We start from the raw sequence: 16,804 nt of genomic DNA, 5'->3' as shown, positions 1-16,804 counted from the left end.
TACACACATAAAACAAACAGCAAAACTGATTTATAGTTTATTCATATCTAAATGCCTGAGAACCCTGGTAAATTGTTAGGTACTCTAGGAATCAGGGTAAGATTGCCTTAGGGAGCAGAGCAAAAGGCATCAGGTACCTGGAGACAGTTGCTAGTGTCTTTATTCATACTTGCTCCACTTCCCTTGTAGCTTGTACAGGAGCCTTTCTGTTGAAGCCTACTAGGTTTCCTAGTGATTGTACCCACCAGGACTGCATAGGAGGTTGATTGGATCACGGGCCTGAGTATCAGGTGTCTTTAAAGGTCTACACTTTTTGACTGTAACTAGCAAGGGGGAAGTCTTTTGCTTGACCCCTTGGCATTGTTATAAATAGACCTTTGAAATAAAGTTCGGGCCCAGTGGATAAGGATCCAGGTTCTCTCGTTCTCTCTCTCTCTCTTTGAGAGTGAGAGAGAGAGTGAGTGAGAGAGAGAGAGAGAGAGAGAGAGAGAGAGAGAGAGAGAGAGAGAGAGAGAGAATATACACTGAGTAACTGCTCTTTCAGTCTTTGATGTCCATCTGGACTGTGTCCACTACTGATACAAGTTAATCAGAGATTGGGTTGCAAGGGAATAGGCCTTAAAAGGAATTCTAAATGAACTAATGTTGAATGGGTAAATAATAAATAGATCATAAATTATTACAGATGCTTGATTATAAGAGGTTTCTAGATCATCTATAGCTAAAAAACAGTGCTAATGAAAATTTAATTCATTTACATGTTAGAACTCATTTATTGCTTGTAGCCAAGTTTTAAAATATATTCTAAAGAAGAAAACAAAGATCCAAAGATTGTAGAACATGGCTACTGTCGTATCTTTCCTTCTGTCAACAACACTCGTTGCTGAGGATCTAGCCTTGTGATGTGCACTCAAAGGAGGCGTAATAAACATTTCATAAGATCCAGCTTTTTCTGGGCCACCGAGCAATGATTCAAGAATGCAAATACGTTTCAGGTTTGAATATAATGAAAGTTTTATACTTGCACACAAGTTACCTATTGGTGTACTGATATAATGGAACAAGTGAAATAATCAACATAGCTCAGCCAAAGCCTCGTGAAAACAAGGTGAGTACTCTACTACTCAAGTGTTTCTACAACTTTGAGAAAAACAAAAAACAGAAAGAAAAAGAACCAGAGTCTGCCTGGCTTTGAACTTGCAAATTTTCAGAATTCTGATTTCTAGGATTAAGGCATGAGCCATGAAAGTAGAGTTCAAGTAAATTGAGGACAGGTAAGCTATCCCTTATATCTATTCATTGATTTAATTATACAGTCTTACTTGAATCATTTTAAAAGTCAAGATCACAGTTACAAGAGATATTATTTCTTGTCACAGATTTAGAGATACCCTTATGACCTGCATGGTCCCAAAGAAGTACTTATATTTAGAAGAAGATTTTCTTGAAAACCCTATCTATAGCCCATATGATAATACTCACAAAGACTAAAAACATAGAAATCTTTCCCTTTTAGAGTTAAATTTCAATTATAGGAGACTTGGATTTTTCATGTTACCCTTATGTTAAATTTTGTGCTCAGTATTAAATGAATTAACATCAATTTCTTTACCAATGAACAACAAGAAACACTAAGATGAAAGAATGAAGTGAAAATATGCTTGCAGATATTGTGCATTTACATTTTTTATTATACAGCATAATCTGTCTAATATTATCTGTAAATCTGGTACTAATAAGACTCAAGATTTAAATGGTTGAGGAACATGTTAAGTGAATTATTGCCAATCAATGCCTCTGTTCCAAGATAAACCTAATCTTGAATGGCAACATACCTATTATTACAAATTCCTAACTAAGTACAGTACTTCATTATTTCAAAATGTCAATTTATAGAGTAACATTATAAATATATTTCTACCATGTACCTGGCTGTCTTTCCTTCAAAGTAAATAGCACACTGGCTATATAGAAAAATTACAACCTGAACATTTTTGTGGGGATAAAAACAACCCACTAAGCATTAAAGAGCTAAACCAGTAGCTGAAGATGAGGCTCATTTGGTATATCACATGTGTAGCATGCATGAAATCCTGGATTTGAAAATCAGGCACAGTGGTGCATACTTATAATCCAGCACTTAGGAAATGGAGAGAAGAGTAATACAAGTTCTGGATCACCCTTGGCTACATTTCCCTGAGACACATGAGGTTCTGTCTCAAGGGGGGCTTGAGAGATCCTGTCTCAGAAAACAGAACAGGAGAGAGCAAGGCCAGTCCTAGCACTCTGTTAACCTGTTACTGGGAGACCTTATGTTTATATCACCATAATTAACCACTGCCTTTTCAAGTTATTGTTTTCATGTAAATTCTTCCAAATATTCACTTACTTAATCAATTAAGAAATATCTAGTGACTAATGAATTTGTTCTAGGCATAAGGAGACAGAGCTATAAACAGGAGTAAGAGATGACCCCTCCAGACAAAATAAACAAACGTAATTGGGCCCAGTGTGGTGACACACACCTTTACTCCCACAAATGGGAGGCAAAAGCAAGCAGATCTCTGTGAGTTCCAGGTCAGCCTGGTCTACATTGTGAGTTCCAGGAAGCCAAGGCTACATAGGGAGACCCCATTACAAAACAAACACTCAAAGAAAACAGAACTAATTGCTCCTCCACCCCAAACCAAACAAAGAAAAACAAATAAACAAAACAAAAAACACAAACCCTGTTAATTGAATGAAAGACAGAAGTAAAGAAACAAAGCAAAATACACTAGTATATAATTAAATTAAAATTGTATGCAGTTTCACATTTCCAATAACTAAAGAGTATTCTACTGAAAACATGCATAATTCCTTCATACTTTCATTGCTTAGAATTACTTTTTCCATTTGTTATTCTATAGAAAAATTAAAAACAAAAATTAGAGCATAAGATTACAAATACCCATAAGCTTAGCACATAAAATTAACAAATGCTAATATCTGCTATATTATTATTATTATTATTATTTGGTTTTTCAAGGCAGGGCTTCTTTGTGTAGTTTTACGCATTCCCTGGAACTCCTTTTGTAGACCAGGCTGGCCTCAAACTTAGATCTGCCTGCCTCTGCCTCCCAAGTGCTGGGTTTAAAGGCGTGTGCTGCCACCACCCAGCTCTTCATATTTTCTTAATAGATTTGTCTTCTAAATCCAGAAATTTCTTGATTGATCCAGTGTTAATGATTAAGGGATTGTAAAAGCAGATATCAGCTAGATGACCCTGGGTAAATATGCTTAACTTTGACCCTCTGTTTTCCAATTAAAAAAATAATAATCCCAACCTAGGTTGGACTGTCTTGTATTTGACCTTCAGAATCCATGTTCTACAAAGCTTTTGATTGGATTGGATCACCCAGAGGTACCAGCAGGAGACCACAGTAATGAAGGAAAATGAAGCTATTCCTTTATATACTCCATATCAAACCCTAAAGTTGGCAATACCTCTATCAAAACCAGGCCCCAGCACAGTACCAACTATTAAGCATATATAAAAAGGAGTGATAAAATGGTAAACAGAAAATTTCCTGGACCAAAGTTTTGCAAAAAAGCCACTGAATTTTTTTCTTGCAGAGTGAAATGTCTAGCACCCTAAATCTAGTAAAATGTAAATTTAAACAAATCTTTAGAACTTGAAATCATGACAAGAAAAAAACCAAAGAGTCACACTGATGACATAAGGGACCTTGGCAAATTTAGAACAGCATCTTTACATCCTTACCTATCAGTCATGACACAGCCACTCATCACCACTGACAAATCACCTGATAAAACTCCACTTTACCTCTTATCTTACCTCATCTTTTATGTCTTCCTGTTGTTGAGCTGAGAAAATCTCCATTGCAGCCATGAGTCTCATCATTAACTCATCCACTGTTGTATTACCTAATGGAGATTCAAAGCTTTATGTAAAATTTATATAACTTCAAGTTAGTAAAATTATTAGAAATGAAAAGTCATTCTGGAATTAACAATAAAGAAATTATCAGTATTAGAAACTACAGACTGGAATGCTACTATTGAAAATACTTTCATATGCTGGGCAGTGATAGCACATGCCTTTAATCCCAGCACTTGAGAGACAGAGGCAGGTGGATCTCTGAGTTAGAGGCTAGCCTGGTCTACAGAGAGTTCCAGGACAGCCAGGACTACACAGAGAAACTTTGTCACGGAAAACAAAAACAAAAAACCCCAAACAACAACAATAAAACCTTTCAGCTTCAATTAATATTTAGCACCAGAAAGAAGAATGTCCAAAGCTGTGAGGTTCAAAGGTCCAATTTATAAAAACAATGGCATTAATAACACTAGCTACAGCTACCAATTGTTTACATGTCAGTGATTAGGCTAAATAACTTTCATCTCATTTAATCTGCACAACAATTCTATGAAGAAGTAATTATAATTTAGATTTTCAAGAGAAGGAAATCCAACTTTGAAGGGCTCAAGAAACCCACCTAATCAAGATCAAGGCAGTAATCACAGGGTCAGGACTTGAAACCAGGTGAGTCTAATTCAGAAGCCAGTCCTTATTCCCACGCCCCTCACTTTTTCCTGTCCTCCTTACTACCCCCACCCCTAACCCCCACCAATGTGGACCTGGAGACTGACATTCTAGATGACCACTTTACAACTAAGCTATGTTCTCAATCCTCAAAGCCTGCCCGCCCCCCAATCATTGTCTATACTTGGAATCATTGTTAAAAATTCCCTGGCAAAACAAACAGGAATTCAATGTTTGAAAAAATTATTTTCTTCAATATTTTCTCTTTGTATGCTTTCAAATGAATGACTAGACTATGATCTTCATGAAGAGGGGTTTAAAGATGCTTGATTTTTCTTTGATGCCATTTACTCCTTAAATCTAAAAGAAACATAACATGTTTAAATAACATTTCCTAAATGCATAAAATTTTGCTTTGGATGACCTACAAAAGAGAAATTCATGAGATTACATAAGGGAAATTTCTCTCTTCTCAAACCTACAGGCAGAAAGAGACAGTTTCTCCAGGGCCTGTGATGTCTTCATGTCACATAAATAAAATGACATCAGGATGATAAAGAGCAAGCACCCTTGACGGTGTTTTTCACATGGCTAATATTTCTCAAAGGCCTTTCTTACAATTTTCCCATGATCAGTGGCAGCAGGGGGTTGAGAGCTTCTGTGGTACTCAACAAACAAAATGACCCAGTTCATAGTTTGTTCTCTCAAGTAAGTTACAGGACACACATTATCTGGGGACTAAGAAAATAGAATTGGCCTTGAACTAAGACTTGCAATAAGATTGTGGTACTCACAAGCTATTTGATCTAGTTCCTAGAAACTGTCTAGCTTATAACAAGTGCTCCATAAGTATCTGCTTCACATGAAAATGAAGGAGGGGCTAGAATGATGGCTCAGTGGTTAAGAGCACTTGCTGTTGTTCTTCCAGATGACCTAGGTTCAATTCCCAGAACCCACATGGCAGCTCACAACCATCTATAACTTCAGTTTCAGGAGACTCTGCCACACTCTTCTGGCCTCTGAGGATACTAGGGAAACATGTGATGCACAGACATACATGCAGGCAAAACACTCATACACATAAAATAAAAATGTTAAAAAAAAAATGAATACAAGAATGAGTAGATTATAGCTAAGGATCAATTTTCTTATTCTCAAAAGAAAGGTAATACTCCTCTGCAAGGTTCTTCAAAGTAGTAGAGATAATGTATCACCTACCATGGAGTACCGTCATTGGTAGCTATTACTAACAGATATGACAGACAACAAAAAGAAGGTTCTGAACTGTTACTGGGTAAGACCGAGTTTCTGCACCTTCTTTGTAACTAGCATGAGTAAGGAGTCTAAGTATGAGAAGAGCACTTTATGGCATGCATTGGTGGTGGTCTGAATAACTGTCTCCTCAGGCTCGTGTCCTTGAACACTTGATCCCCAGTTGGTGGTGCTACACAGAGGTCATGGAACTTTTAGAATGTGGAGCCTTGATGAAGGAAGTATGTCACAGGGGCATGCTTTAAGAGTTTATAACTTTGTCCCACTTTCGGTTTGTTTTGTTTCATAGGTTGTGAAATATGATCAACCAACTTACTGCTCTGAATGCCTGCTGCCATGTCTTCCTCATTATTATGGATTTCCTTTCTGGAACCATAGGCCAAAATAGTCTAATTATAAGTGGAAAAGTACTTAGTTAAATGAGTGCTAACATATGTCATTAATGTTTAGGCTTAAGTGACTGCTCACTGGCCATGTTCAGCCCTACCAGGGAGGACCCACTGAAAACTGAGCTTGTACATACTTCATACCTGAGTCCTTAATGGTTAGAGACAGAAAAGGGCACCAGTAATTGCAGTTTAGGGAAAATGTATGCCCTACAGCATCAGCTTCCAAACTTGGTCTCTGGAGCCTTTGTGCTCTTAAAAACTTTGGAATTCTCAAAATAACTTTAGTTTGTATGTGCTACAGCTATTCTGTTGCTGTAATAAAACACCATAACCAAAAGAAACCTTGAGTTTATTTTGGCTTATGGCTCCAGAGGGATGGAGTCCATTATGGCAAGAAAGCATGTCACAGAGGCAGAACAGGAAGCTCTCACATCACACAAGAAGCAAAGAGCAAACCAGAGGGGAGAAAGGCTACATATTCTCAAAGTCTGCCTCCAGTGGCACACTTCCTCCATCAAGGCCACGCCTCCTAGAGGTTTTGCAGCCTCTTCAAACAGCACCACCAACATCAAACACCTGAGCTTGTGAGGAGGATTTCTCATTCAAACTACCATAGCCACTGACATTTACTTTATTAGAAACTTTAAATGGTTCAGTGGGTAAAGGTGCTAGTGCCAAGCCTGATAATCTGAGTTCAGCCCATGGAATATCTATAGTGAAGAAGAGAGCATATACACAAAACAAATACATGTAATACAAAAATTTAAAGAGAAGTAACAATAAAAATATTTACAACATATGTATCAATTCATTTAAAAGTAATAGTGCTCATTATAAACTAATATAAATGTTATATTTCTTTAAAAGAAAAAAACTTATTCCAGAAGAAAAAGGTTAGTGAGAAGAGTGGCATGATTGTAACACTTTCACATATTTCTGTATCATCTGGCTCAATAGAAAACAATTATACCTTTATATCTGTTTCAATATTAAACTAGTAAAAATGTGTTGTATTGGTTAAAATTTATGAAGAATATGTGGCCTTCTGCAGATATGTAGTCAGAAAATGAAAACACATTTTAATAGTCATTTGTAGTTACATTTCTTTGATACTATACTCAGTTTGACAAGAGAAATTTCTTCAAATTAGTAGCACGTAGAATTTGAAAGTATCAAGAGATACACTTTTGTTCTTTGTTACACTAAGAACTCTTTGATAACTCTTTTTCCTCTTCCCCCTCTAAACTCCATGGCTTCTCTGGATTCAGGCTGACCTTGAACTCTTGATCTTCCTGCCTCAGCCACCACCCTACAGTACCCAGTTCCATGATCTTTTTTTCAATGTATAATTTTATTCCATTATGAATCAATGCCTTTGGAAAACATTACTTCACTAAGTTATGCATTTCTTCTGAATGTTGATGTTGTATGATATATTAAAAAAAATCACATTTGTTAATATCACTACTAATGTCATCGGAAAAGTATTTATGCTGTCTGACAGTGGAGGACATAAATTTTTATACTGAAAACTCAAATTTTACCATTGGCAACAAATATATCTAGTTCTTTTACTTGAAAGTGACAGATTTACTTTGTTTATTTTATAGAAAATGTTTGCCAAATGCCCAGTCTACACAAGCATAATTTGTCTGTCAGGCAGTAAAAATGATTTCGAGGAAGGTGGGGAGAAGCAATTAGTTTACCTCAAGAAACCACACAAATGCTTTTCTTTGAGACAACTAGAATATATTGGTTCGTATCAACTAACAAAAGGGCTAAAATTCTAAGACAGAAATGTCTTCTTCCTGAAGGCTATTAACTAGCCTTTCCTTTTCTAATTGTTATGCATGGCAATGAAGGACGTGACTAACAGAAGATGTTCATGTCAGAGGCCTGACTCACACTAAGATGAAAACAGCTTTAGAAATCAGGGCTTTTGAGCCACTAGTGTGTTAACATAGTAAAAAGGGACAAACACAACTAATCTACAAAAACAACGTAAAGTAAAACAAAATTCTCATCTATTATAATAATGACAATATTTATGACTTTGAAGATTTCCTAAAATCAGGGCTTCTGGAGTACACGGTTTGCAAAACACAAGCTATCACAATATTGCCTCTGATGAAGAAAACAAGAAAGAAATGTCTTCACTTTCTACTCACCCCATGGGAATCAGCTCCCTCTCAGCAGGTCTTTTTTAAAGACTGCCTAGGAAACTATGCTCTGGAAACTAAATGCTCTGCTTATAAAGAAAACAAAATACCTGAGCTCTTGTTTTGTTTAGGCTTTAAAGGCACTGGAATGCACAAATCCCCCTCCCCTATCAGACTTAAATGGGGCAGAAATGAAGTACCCTAGACTCAAGCTTTAGCTTGTAGTACTTGAAAAATCTTTTTCCTGGCAGCACAGAGCAGATGTACTGTTTTTATTTAAGATTTCCCATGTATACAGCAAATTTTTTACTCTAGCTTTTGGATGTGTTAGTAACAACAATAAAACCATTCATTCACCTTTTTTTTTTTTTTTTTTTTTTTTAAAGAAACAATGTAAAGTATGGTTACATGTACAGGAAAATGTAAACTATGATTAAATTTATAGGAATTCCACAGCTTTTTGCCTCAGGGTTGTATCTTAGGATGAAGTCACACAAATAAGGTGGAACAATTGACATATGAAAAATTCAATTTGCAATGTATAGTTTTCACTGGATTTTCTAGATAATTAAAGTAATTCTTTCAATATTACAGCTATAAATCAAAAGAAATAAATGTGATATTAGACAAATGACTATAACCTAACTGCTAGTTTTAGGGAATTAAGCATTTCTGAACATTAACTTAACTGTTCTATGTCCAATGAGGTATGCAATTCTATTAAGCTATTTCTGATAGATTTTTAAACACAGCATATTTGCTTTTTTTTTTCATATTACCTGAAGATGCTCTTCAGGATGTTTTAAATTTTAAAATGTAAAGACATTTATCAATAGCAAGAAATATTGTCAGCTTTATAGGGAAAAATGATGAACATATATAAAACTTTATTACCATTGTGACATGTACTTTACCTTGTATCACATTTAACACTTCATTAGATGACCGCTTTCCCATGATAATCAGGAAAAGTGGAAACTGATCTGTTTTTTGAGTCCGAATGGTCTGTGCAATAACACTGCCAAAGTGTCTATTGCACATGGTCAGAAATCTGAAACAAAACAAAACCAAAGTAAGTTTCAAACAAATTAGTAGATCTGAGAAGCCATTAACATTCATGTAAAGATTATATAGCCTGACTTACATCAGTATGGAACATTTTACTATGTTGAGTTTTCAACTAAATCTTTAATGGTTGTCATATAGAAAAGAAGAAAGCACACCCTAATTGCTGTCAAGGGATGACAGCATGGGATTCTTCTGAATTCTCAAATAGTGCAAGATGTACTACTTAAATTCTGAAAAAACAAAAGAATATCCAGGAGAGAATTTCTTAACTACGATAAACAATATAGTGTAGTAAAAAGGTAAACTGACTAACATAATTTAAAAATAGATTTAGCAACATTTTCCTAAGTACTTAAAATCAAGTACAAGGCTGGAATGTTGGGTCTCTTCTAGAAGTAGTAGGTCTTCTAGTTTGTACTTAGTGTGGAACAAAAACAACAATTCTAAGCTTTTGGCCAAAAAAGCTCAGAGATATTAGCATACTGAAGTCTAGCATTAGTATTCTTAACACGATCTGGAATAAATGAAAAAACTGATAAAGCTTTTCTCTTCTATTAGAGGACTGTTTGAAATTAGCATTTCTTTCAAGAGAAAAGGGTAGCTTATGATATGTTTTCAGATCTGATGGTAAAAAGTAAATGTCATAATAATAATGAATTATGAAAGACCAAATGCAAATATAGAATGCTTTAATAAGATCCAATTTAATAAAGTCTGTAAAAATAATGGACTTTTAATAACACAGGTCACAAAAGGCAAAACAGTGGAAATTCTGGAGACTAGCCACTGGTACTAGCTTATTAATTCTTAATTATGTTCATGAAAGGCAACTTAAATCGTGTGTTTTCTTATGCCTTATGATAATATTTTAGGTAACAACTCCTCTGAAATGTATGTTCTAGCTGATGAGCAAAGTCCTGTCGTCACATGCATTAGACGGTAAATCTATTTGAAAAGACAAACGGTATTAAAATGTCATGTGCTCAGATTCATTTGATAACCAATTCAAAACAGAATCAAACCTCTTAATTTTTAAAGCCAGTACATTTTCTGTCAATAGAAATTCATTTCAGAAATTTAGGCTGAATCTTTTGTAAAACCTGTGCTGTGACTACAGAAAGTAGATCTTGTTAAGGGCAACTAGGACTGTCAGCCAGAGTGTCAAGACAAGTTAGCACCACTGCAGTAAGTTCATTGGGAGGCCGGTTCATATACACGGTTAGTGCAATAACCAGACCTCATGGCAATTTGAAATGACAAGGCCTTAAGAAATCCATTGTCAGCCAAGAAATATCAGTGCCCCTATGAAAATTCAAATCTTCACATTCCACAACTATTATGGGATAAAAGGTTCTCAAGCAGATTAAGCTTACATACCAAATTTCACACTCATAAAGCTTTAACTCATCAACAGGGATGTGTAGATTAGTAGACTAGCAAGTTAGGGTCTCATTTTTCTTTCTATGTCTTACTAAAATATTTGAAAGCAGACTTGACCCTGAGCTGATCATTGGTAACCTCTAAAATAAAAGATGTCAAAAAACAGTTGGAATGCTATTTCCTACAAAAGGGAGAAAATAAGTCCTTGTTGCTTTCACACCAATGGATTGAGTGGCTATCACACAGTAGATGCCATCACAGCACTGGCCTTTCTAGCTAAACAGGATGCCCCCTGGTTCCTTGAAAGGAAGGAAGAAAGGAAGGAAAAGAGTAAGCTATTGAAAGGGTAGAAAGAAGGATACAGAAAGAGAGAGGGAGACATGAGGGAGGGGAATGGGAGGAAGGGAGAAGGGAAGGGAAAAGGTAGGAAGGGAAGATCACATTAGCTCAAAATAGCCCAAAACCAGAAAAACAGACATGGGAAAAGTAAGTTGTTTTAAGGGAATAGGTACTTTTTTTTGGTAATATTTAAAAAAAAAAAAAAAACAAAAAACCCCCACTTATTTGTGGTATTTTGTTCCCTTTGAACAGTTAAAAATATTCCACAACACCTGGTGGGGAGGGCTAAAATTCTCAACCCAACTGCAACTCACTCTATATTCTTCAGTCAGATGTCATGAAGAAATAAATAAATGGTTGCTACAACCATTAGATTCCAGTAATTTCTACCCCAAAGTGGGAAACAATAACCGTTATGCAATACTGGGAAATCTCTTCTTTTTTAACTGTAGAGGATTTAAGTAAACCAATGACCTATCAATCACTGAAATATTTGAAGAAGGGAATGAATAATTGTGAGGGCTGGAGAGGTGGCTCAGTGGGAAAGGGCATAAGCACCTGAGTTTAGATTCCCAGTATGCATGATGAAAAAATAAAAGTCAGGGGTGGCCACATACCAGTGACCTCAGCACTAAGCAGGTGGAAACCAGAAGATTGATAGGGCTTACTGTCCTCCAGCCTAGAGCCAGGTTCAGTGAGACATCCTGTCTCAATGGAATAAGGCAAGGGTTGACAGAGCAAGATGCCAAGATCCTCTCAGTGCTCAAGTGGGCATACACACCTGCCCACACACACACACCTCCAAAATAAAGTTTTAAAAAAGTTATGCCAAATCAACTCCCTGAAAACAAAATCTAAAATGACAATTTGGGAAAGACCAAAAGTGATAACATCTAAGGGGATAAATAAGGAAATAAGAGAGGGGAGACAGAAAGACAGACTGAGAAAATGACAAAAGCTGCAATCAAGTTTATAGCTACTAAGTCTATCAGAACTGTTGGAAAACCAAAGAGAGGGAAGATGAGGTCAAATAGTTTCAATTTCAAGTTTGGAAAGGAAAATAAGCAGAACGGCAGATGGTTAGCATGTACTAACTATTCATTTTTCAGTATATAAAGTATAGATCTTTTCTATCTTGCCAATGGAAATCAGGATTATTAGTACGTCAGATACAAAAAAAATAGTCTTATTTTAATTCAGAGCATGAACTACTTTAGTTTCTTTCAGTCAAAGTCATAATTACACGACTCACTGACTTACATAAAATTGTACTCCATTATATGGCACCTACCTATTTAGTGGGGAAAAGATGAAAAACCTCCTCTCCTCTTTAATTTTTTAGATAGGTGTAGCTAGAGTTTTCCTGCCTTGCCCACAGACAGGACAAATCTTTGTCACCCGCCAGTCCCACAGCCGCTCAGACCCAACCAAGTAAACACAGAGACTTATTTTGCTTACAAACTGTATGGCCGTGGCAGGCTTCTTGCTAACTGTTCTTATAGCTTAAATTAATCCATTTCCACAAATCTATACCTTGCCATGTGGCTCGTGGCTTACCGATACTTTACATTTTCCTTGTCCTAGCGGCGGCTCCAGGCAGTCTCCTGCCTTCCTGTTCTTTTATTTCTCCTCTGTTAGTCCCGCCTATACTTCCTGCCTAGCCACGGCCAATCAGGTTTTATTTATTGACCAATCAGAGCAATTTGACATACAGACCCAGCACACCCAAGTGCAGACCATCTCAGACACCTGCACTCAGGCCTGTGGTCCTAATCATCCTCTATGCAGACCTGCTGGGTAAAGCCAAGAGGAACCCGAGAACGGGCTCCCACAGGACATACAGAGCATCCCACAGCAGATAGGTTCTCATGCATCCCAGGCTGCTGTCAGACTCCTGATCCTTCCTCTTCTAGCTTGCAAGGGCAGGGATTTCAAGTGTGTGCCACCACACTGGGCCCAAGGAGATTAAATTCTGTAAACTTACTTTTTGCTGAATATGTATGACAGGCACTATTTTTGATTTTTAAAAAAAATGGAGGTCACAATACCATCACTATCCTATTTAAGGTGATTATAATTTTTCAATGTGATTTCCACAAGTTTAAAGGAGACTCCAAGATAAAGTAGAGTGAACCTATCTTTTAACATATCAATCTTTTTTTTAATTTACTTATTTATTTTACAATACTATTCAGTTCTACATAATAGCCACTGATTCCCTTGTTCTCTCCCTTGCTGCCCCCCTCCCCTTCCCCCCAGCCTACCCCCCATTCCCACCTTCTCCAGATCAAGGTCTCCCCCGAGGACTGGGATTGACCTGATAGACTCAGTCCAGGCAGGTCCAGTCCCCTCCTCCCAGATTGAGCCAAGCATCCCTGCATAAATCCCAGGTTTCAAACAGCTAACTCATGCAACGAGCCCAGGACCTGGTACCACTGCCTAGATGCTTCCCAAACAGATCAAGCCAATCGACTGTCTCACCTCTTCAGAGGGCCTGATCCAGTTGGGGGCCCCTCAGCCTTGGTTCATAGTTCATGTGTTTCCATTCATTTGGTTATTTGTCCCTGTGCTTTATCCAACCTTGGTTTCAACAATTCTCGCTCATATAAACCCTCCTCTTTCTCGCTAATTAGACTCCCAGTGCTCCACCAGGGGCCTAGCCGTGGATGTCTGCATCCAGATTCCTCAGTCCTTGGATGGGGTTTATGGCACAACTATTAGGGTGTTTGGCCATCCCATCACGAGTAGGTCAGTCCCGGCTGTCTCTCGACCATTGCCAGCAGTCTTTTGTGGGGGTATCTTTGTGGATTTCTGTGGGCCTCTTTAGCTGTTTGTTTCTTCCTTTTCTCATGTGGTCTTCATTTACCATGGTCTCCTATTCCTTGTTCTCCCTCTCTTTTCTTGATCCAGCTAGGATCTCCCGCTCTCTTTCCCTCGACCCTTGCCCTTCATTGCTCCCACTCATGTCCAGGCTGTTCATGTAGATCTCATCCATTTCTCCGTGTCTTTCTTGGGGTCCCAGCCTGGACATGAGTGGGATCAATCTTCTTACAAGGAGGAAATGGAATAAGATATAGAAGACATTCAACAATTCAGTATATAGGAGGCCCTCAAACTGGTACTTATTTTGTTACTCTTAAATGCTTAATGATATTTAACATTGAAAAAAACTGTTGTGTGTGTGTGTCTGTCTGTCCATACACGTGGAAATAAGAGGAAACCTTGCTGGAGTCAGTTCTCTTCCACCTCATGGATCCTGGGGATGAAACTCAAGCCCTTAGGTTGGTGGCAACTGCCTTTACCAATGAAGCCATCCTCTATTTAACATTTTCATCATCAATTTCATGATTAAAATGGTAATGTTCACACCAATGCTAAAAATCTTTTTGCGCAATAAGATAAATCAATGAATTGTTAACTAAACAAAAGCAGTTAATGGTTTTACTGTCATTCAGAAAATGAAAGAGCAGAGCAGGGCAGACCGCTCAGTCAGTAAAGTGCTTGTCATACATTATGAAGATCTGAGTTCAATCAACGGTGGCAGTATTTGTAATCCTAATCCAAGGAGGTAGATGTCTCTCAGGCCAGCCAGCCTAACGTAAACAGCAAATTCACATCTCTAGGAAAAACCATGCTTCACAAAACAAGGTAAAACTCCTGAGGAGTATCTGACGTTAACCTCTAGTCTCCCCATGCACATGCACAAATGTTGATATATACACACATTTAGCAGCCCCATGAACCACATCTTTAATGAGAGGTTACTCAGCAGATGAAAACTGTGTCTAACCTAATGGGTCTGTTCTAATATTACTCAATATTTTGAGTCAAGCCTTTATATACCATGTTTTCGCTTCAGCTGCTCATCCATTTCTTTTGAAGCCTCTTTGGTTTAAGAAAGCTGTTCCCTTTAAAAAAGATCCAAGGTATCTTTCTACTAAGGATAAGCCATTTGGTTAACACACACACACACACACACACACACACACACACACACACACACACACACACACACACAAACACGTTCAGGGTTTGTTCAGTGTTCAAAGATGGATAGAAAGAACAGAAGATAAGATCAAAGAACTTTGAGGCCACACCCAATCTCACCAACACATAATTAATTCTTCTTTCCTTGCCCTTTCCTCTTAACAGAAAAATATAGTGAAACTCTATTAACTCGAAGTGTGATTTGTCAGGCACACCAAAAACAGGCCAGCCAAAGAGTTATGCTTCTGACTACAGTGTTATTCCTGTAAGTCTACCTCCCATTCCATTATCCAGCTCTTTTCTGGAGTTTCTTTGGGAAATGTTCTTCAGCATTGCTGGGATAACACCCCTGCCCTCTGAGGTGGCTTTGAGTTTTGTAGTCATAGGTCTTTGGTCCACACTGAGTTAGGTAAGTAAGTACAGAGCAAAGCTGCAGAGATGATATAAGCAGTGATCCTCAACTTCCAGTGCCCCAGGAAGTTTCTTTAAAAGGCAAGCTTCCCCAGAGATTCTGACCCAACAGAGCTGGGATGAGGCACAAGAAACAGCCTCTTTAATAGACGTCTCATCCCACGTGATGTCCACATTTTTTAAGAAACCAAAATGTTTTCCCTTTAAGGCTTTTGGTTGTCTCTGAAGGCAGTTCTTAAAGAGGTTATCTCAGAAATGTTTTGGATAATGCAGCTTCACTGAATCATATCCTATTTCCTTAGGTAAGCACTCAGAAAATGTTCATTCCTACTGAAAGACCCTAACCCTTCAGGCTTACACCCCCAAGCCCCAGGAGAATAAGGAACTAAAAAGAAAAGTAGTTCCAAGGGCAACCTGACTCAATCATTACTCAATCACACCTGCCACAATGTAACAATGTAAAGAGATTTCTATTAAGAGATGCGCTCAACTGTGACTGGGATAGTTGCAAGTGTTCCAAGAAGGACCACTGTGACCTTTGTGTAAACTCCACTCCCGCCCTGATATCCCCCTTGAGTCCACTCCCGCCCTGATATCCCCCTTGAGGAGTCTGGGTTCTTGGGGCGCCCACTTGAGACCCTAGACTTTGGGATTTATCACTACTAGTTTCGTTAGTATTGGTGAGCTCCAACCTCATGTGGCACACATAAGCAAGTATCTTACAAGTCCATGAGACATTTTCATAGACAGAAAACAAAACGAGTGGGAGATTATAATACAAAATGAAATATTTAGGGAAGACCTCACTGGAAAGTAGACATTTGATCAAAGACTCAAAAGAGTTGAAAGATGAAGTCAACAGCAGGCAGAGAACAGCAAATACAGAGACATTGAAACTGAAGAGAAGGTAACAAGGGCCTTGGTTACCTCATTCAGTATAGTTCGCAGTTCCATTCAGTTGCCTGAAATTTTCACCATTTCCTTTTGCTTTACAGCTAAATCGAATATCAATGTATGCATGTATGGCGTTTTCATTATCCATTCATCAGCTGAAGGACAGCTAGATTGTTTCCATTTCCTAGCTATTGTGAATAGAGTATCATTGAAATGGCTAAAAAAGTATTTATGGAGTAGGATACAAAGTCTCCTGGACACATGCCAACAAGCTAGGTCTTACAGCAGATCAACTTTTGGTTTTCTGGGAATTCTCCACACTGATTTCCATAGTGGCCCCATGGGTTTACAAAACCACC

The 16,804-nt window shown here is 37.8% G+C and overlaps 1 protein-coding gene across 1 annotated transcript in view; it reads right to left on the bottom strand.

Moving 5' to 3' along the window:
- Positions 1 to 16,804, bottom strand: part of Faf1 (Fas associated factor 1) — a 337,162-nt gene that overhangs the window by 79,346 nt on the left and 241,012 nt on the right. The window contains exons 14-15 of the mRNA XM_028888986.2: positions 9,281 to 9,417; positions 3,839 to 3,927 (exon numbers count right to left, since the gene is read on the bottom strand). Coding sequence (XP_028744819.1) covers positions 3,839 to 3,927; positions 9,281 to 9,417 — 226 coding nt within the window. The remainder of the gene's footprint in view (positions 1 to 3,838; positions 3,928 to 9,280; positions 9,418 to 16,804) is intronic.

This window comes from Peromyscus leucopus, chromosome 2, assembly GCF_004664715.2.
Source record: "Peromyscus leucopus breed LL Stock chromosome 2, UCI_PerLeu_2.1, whole genome shotgun sequence".
Lineage (NCBI taxonomy): Eukaryota > Metazoa > Chordata > Mammalia > Rodentia > Cricetidae > Peromyscus > Peromyscus leucopus.
Note: the sequence above shows the minus strand (reverse complement) of the source record. Positions and strands in the feature narration are given on the sequence as shown.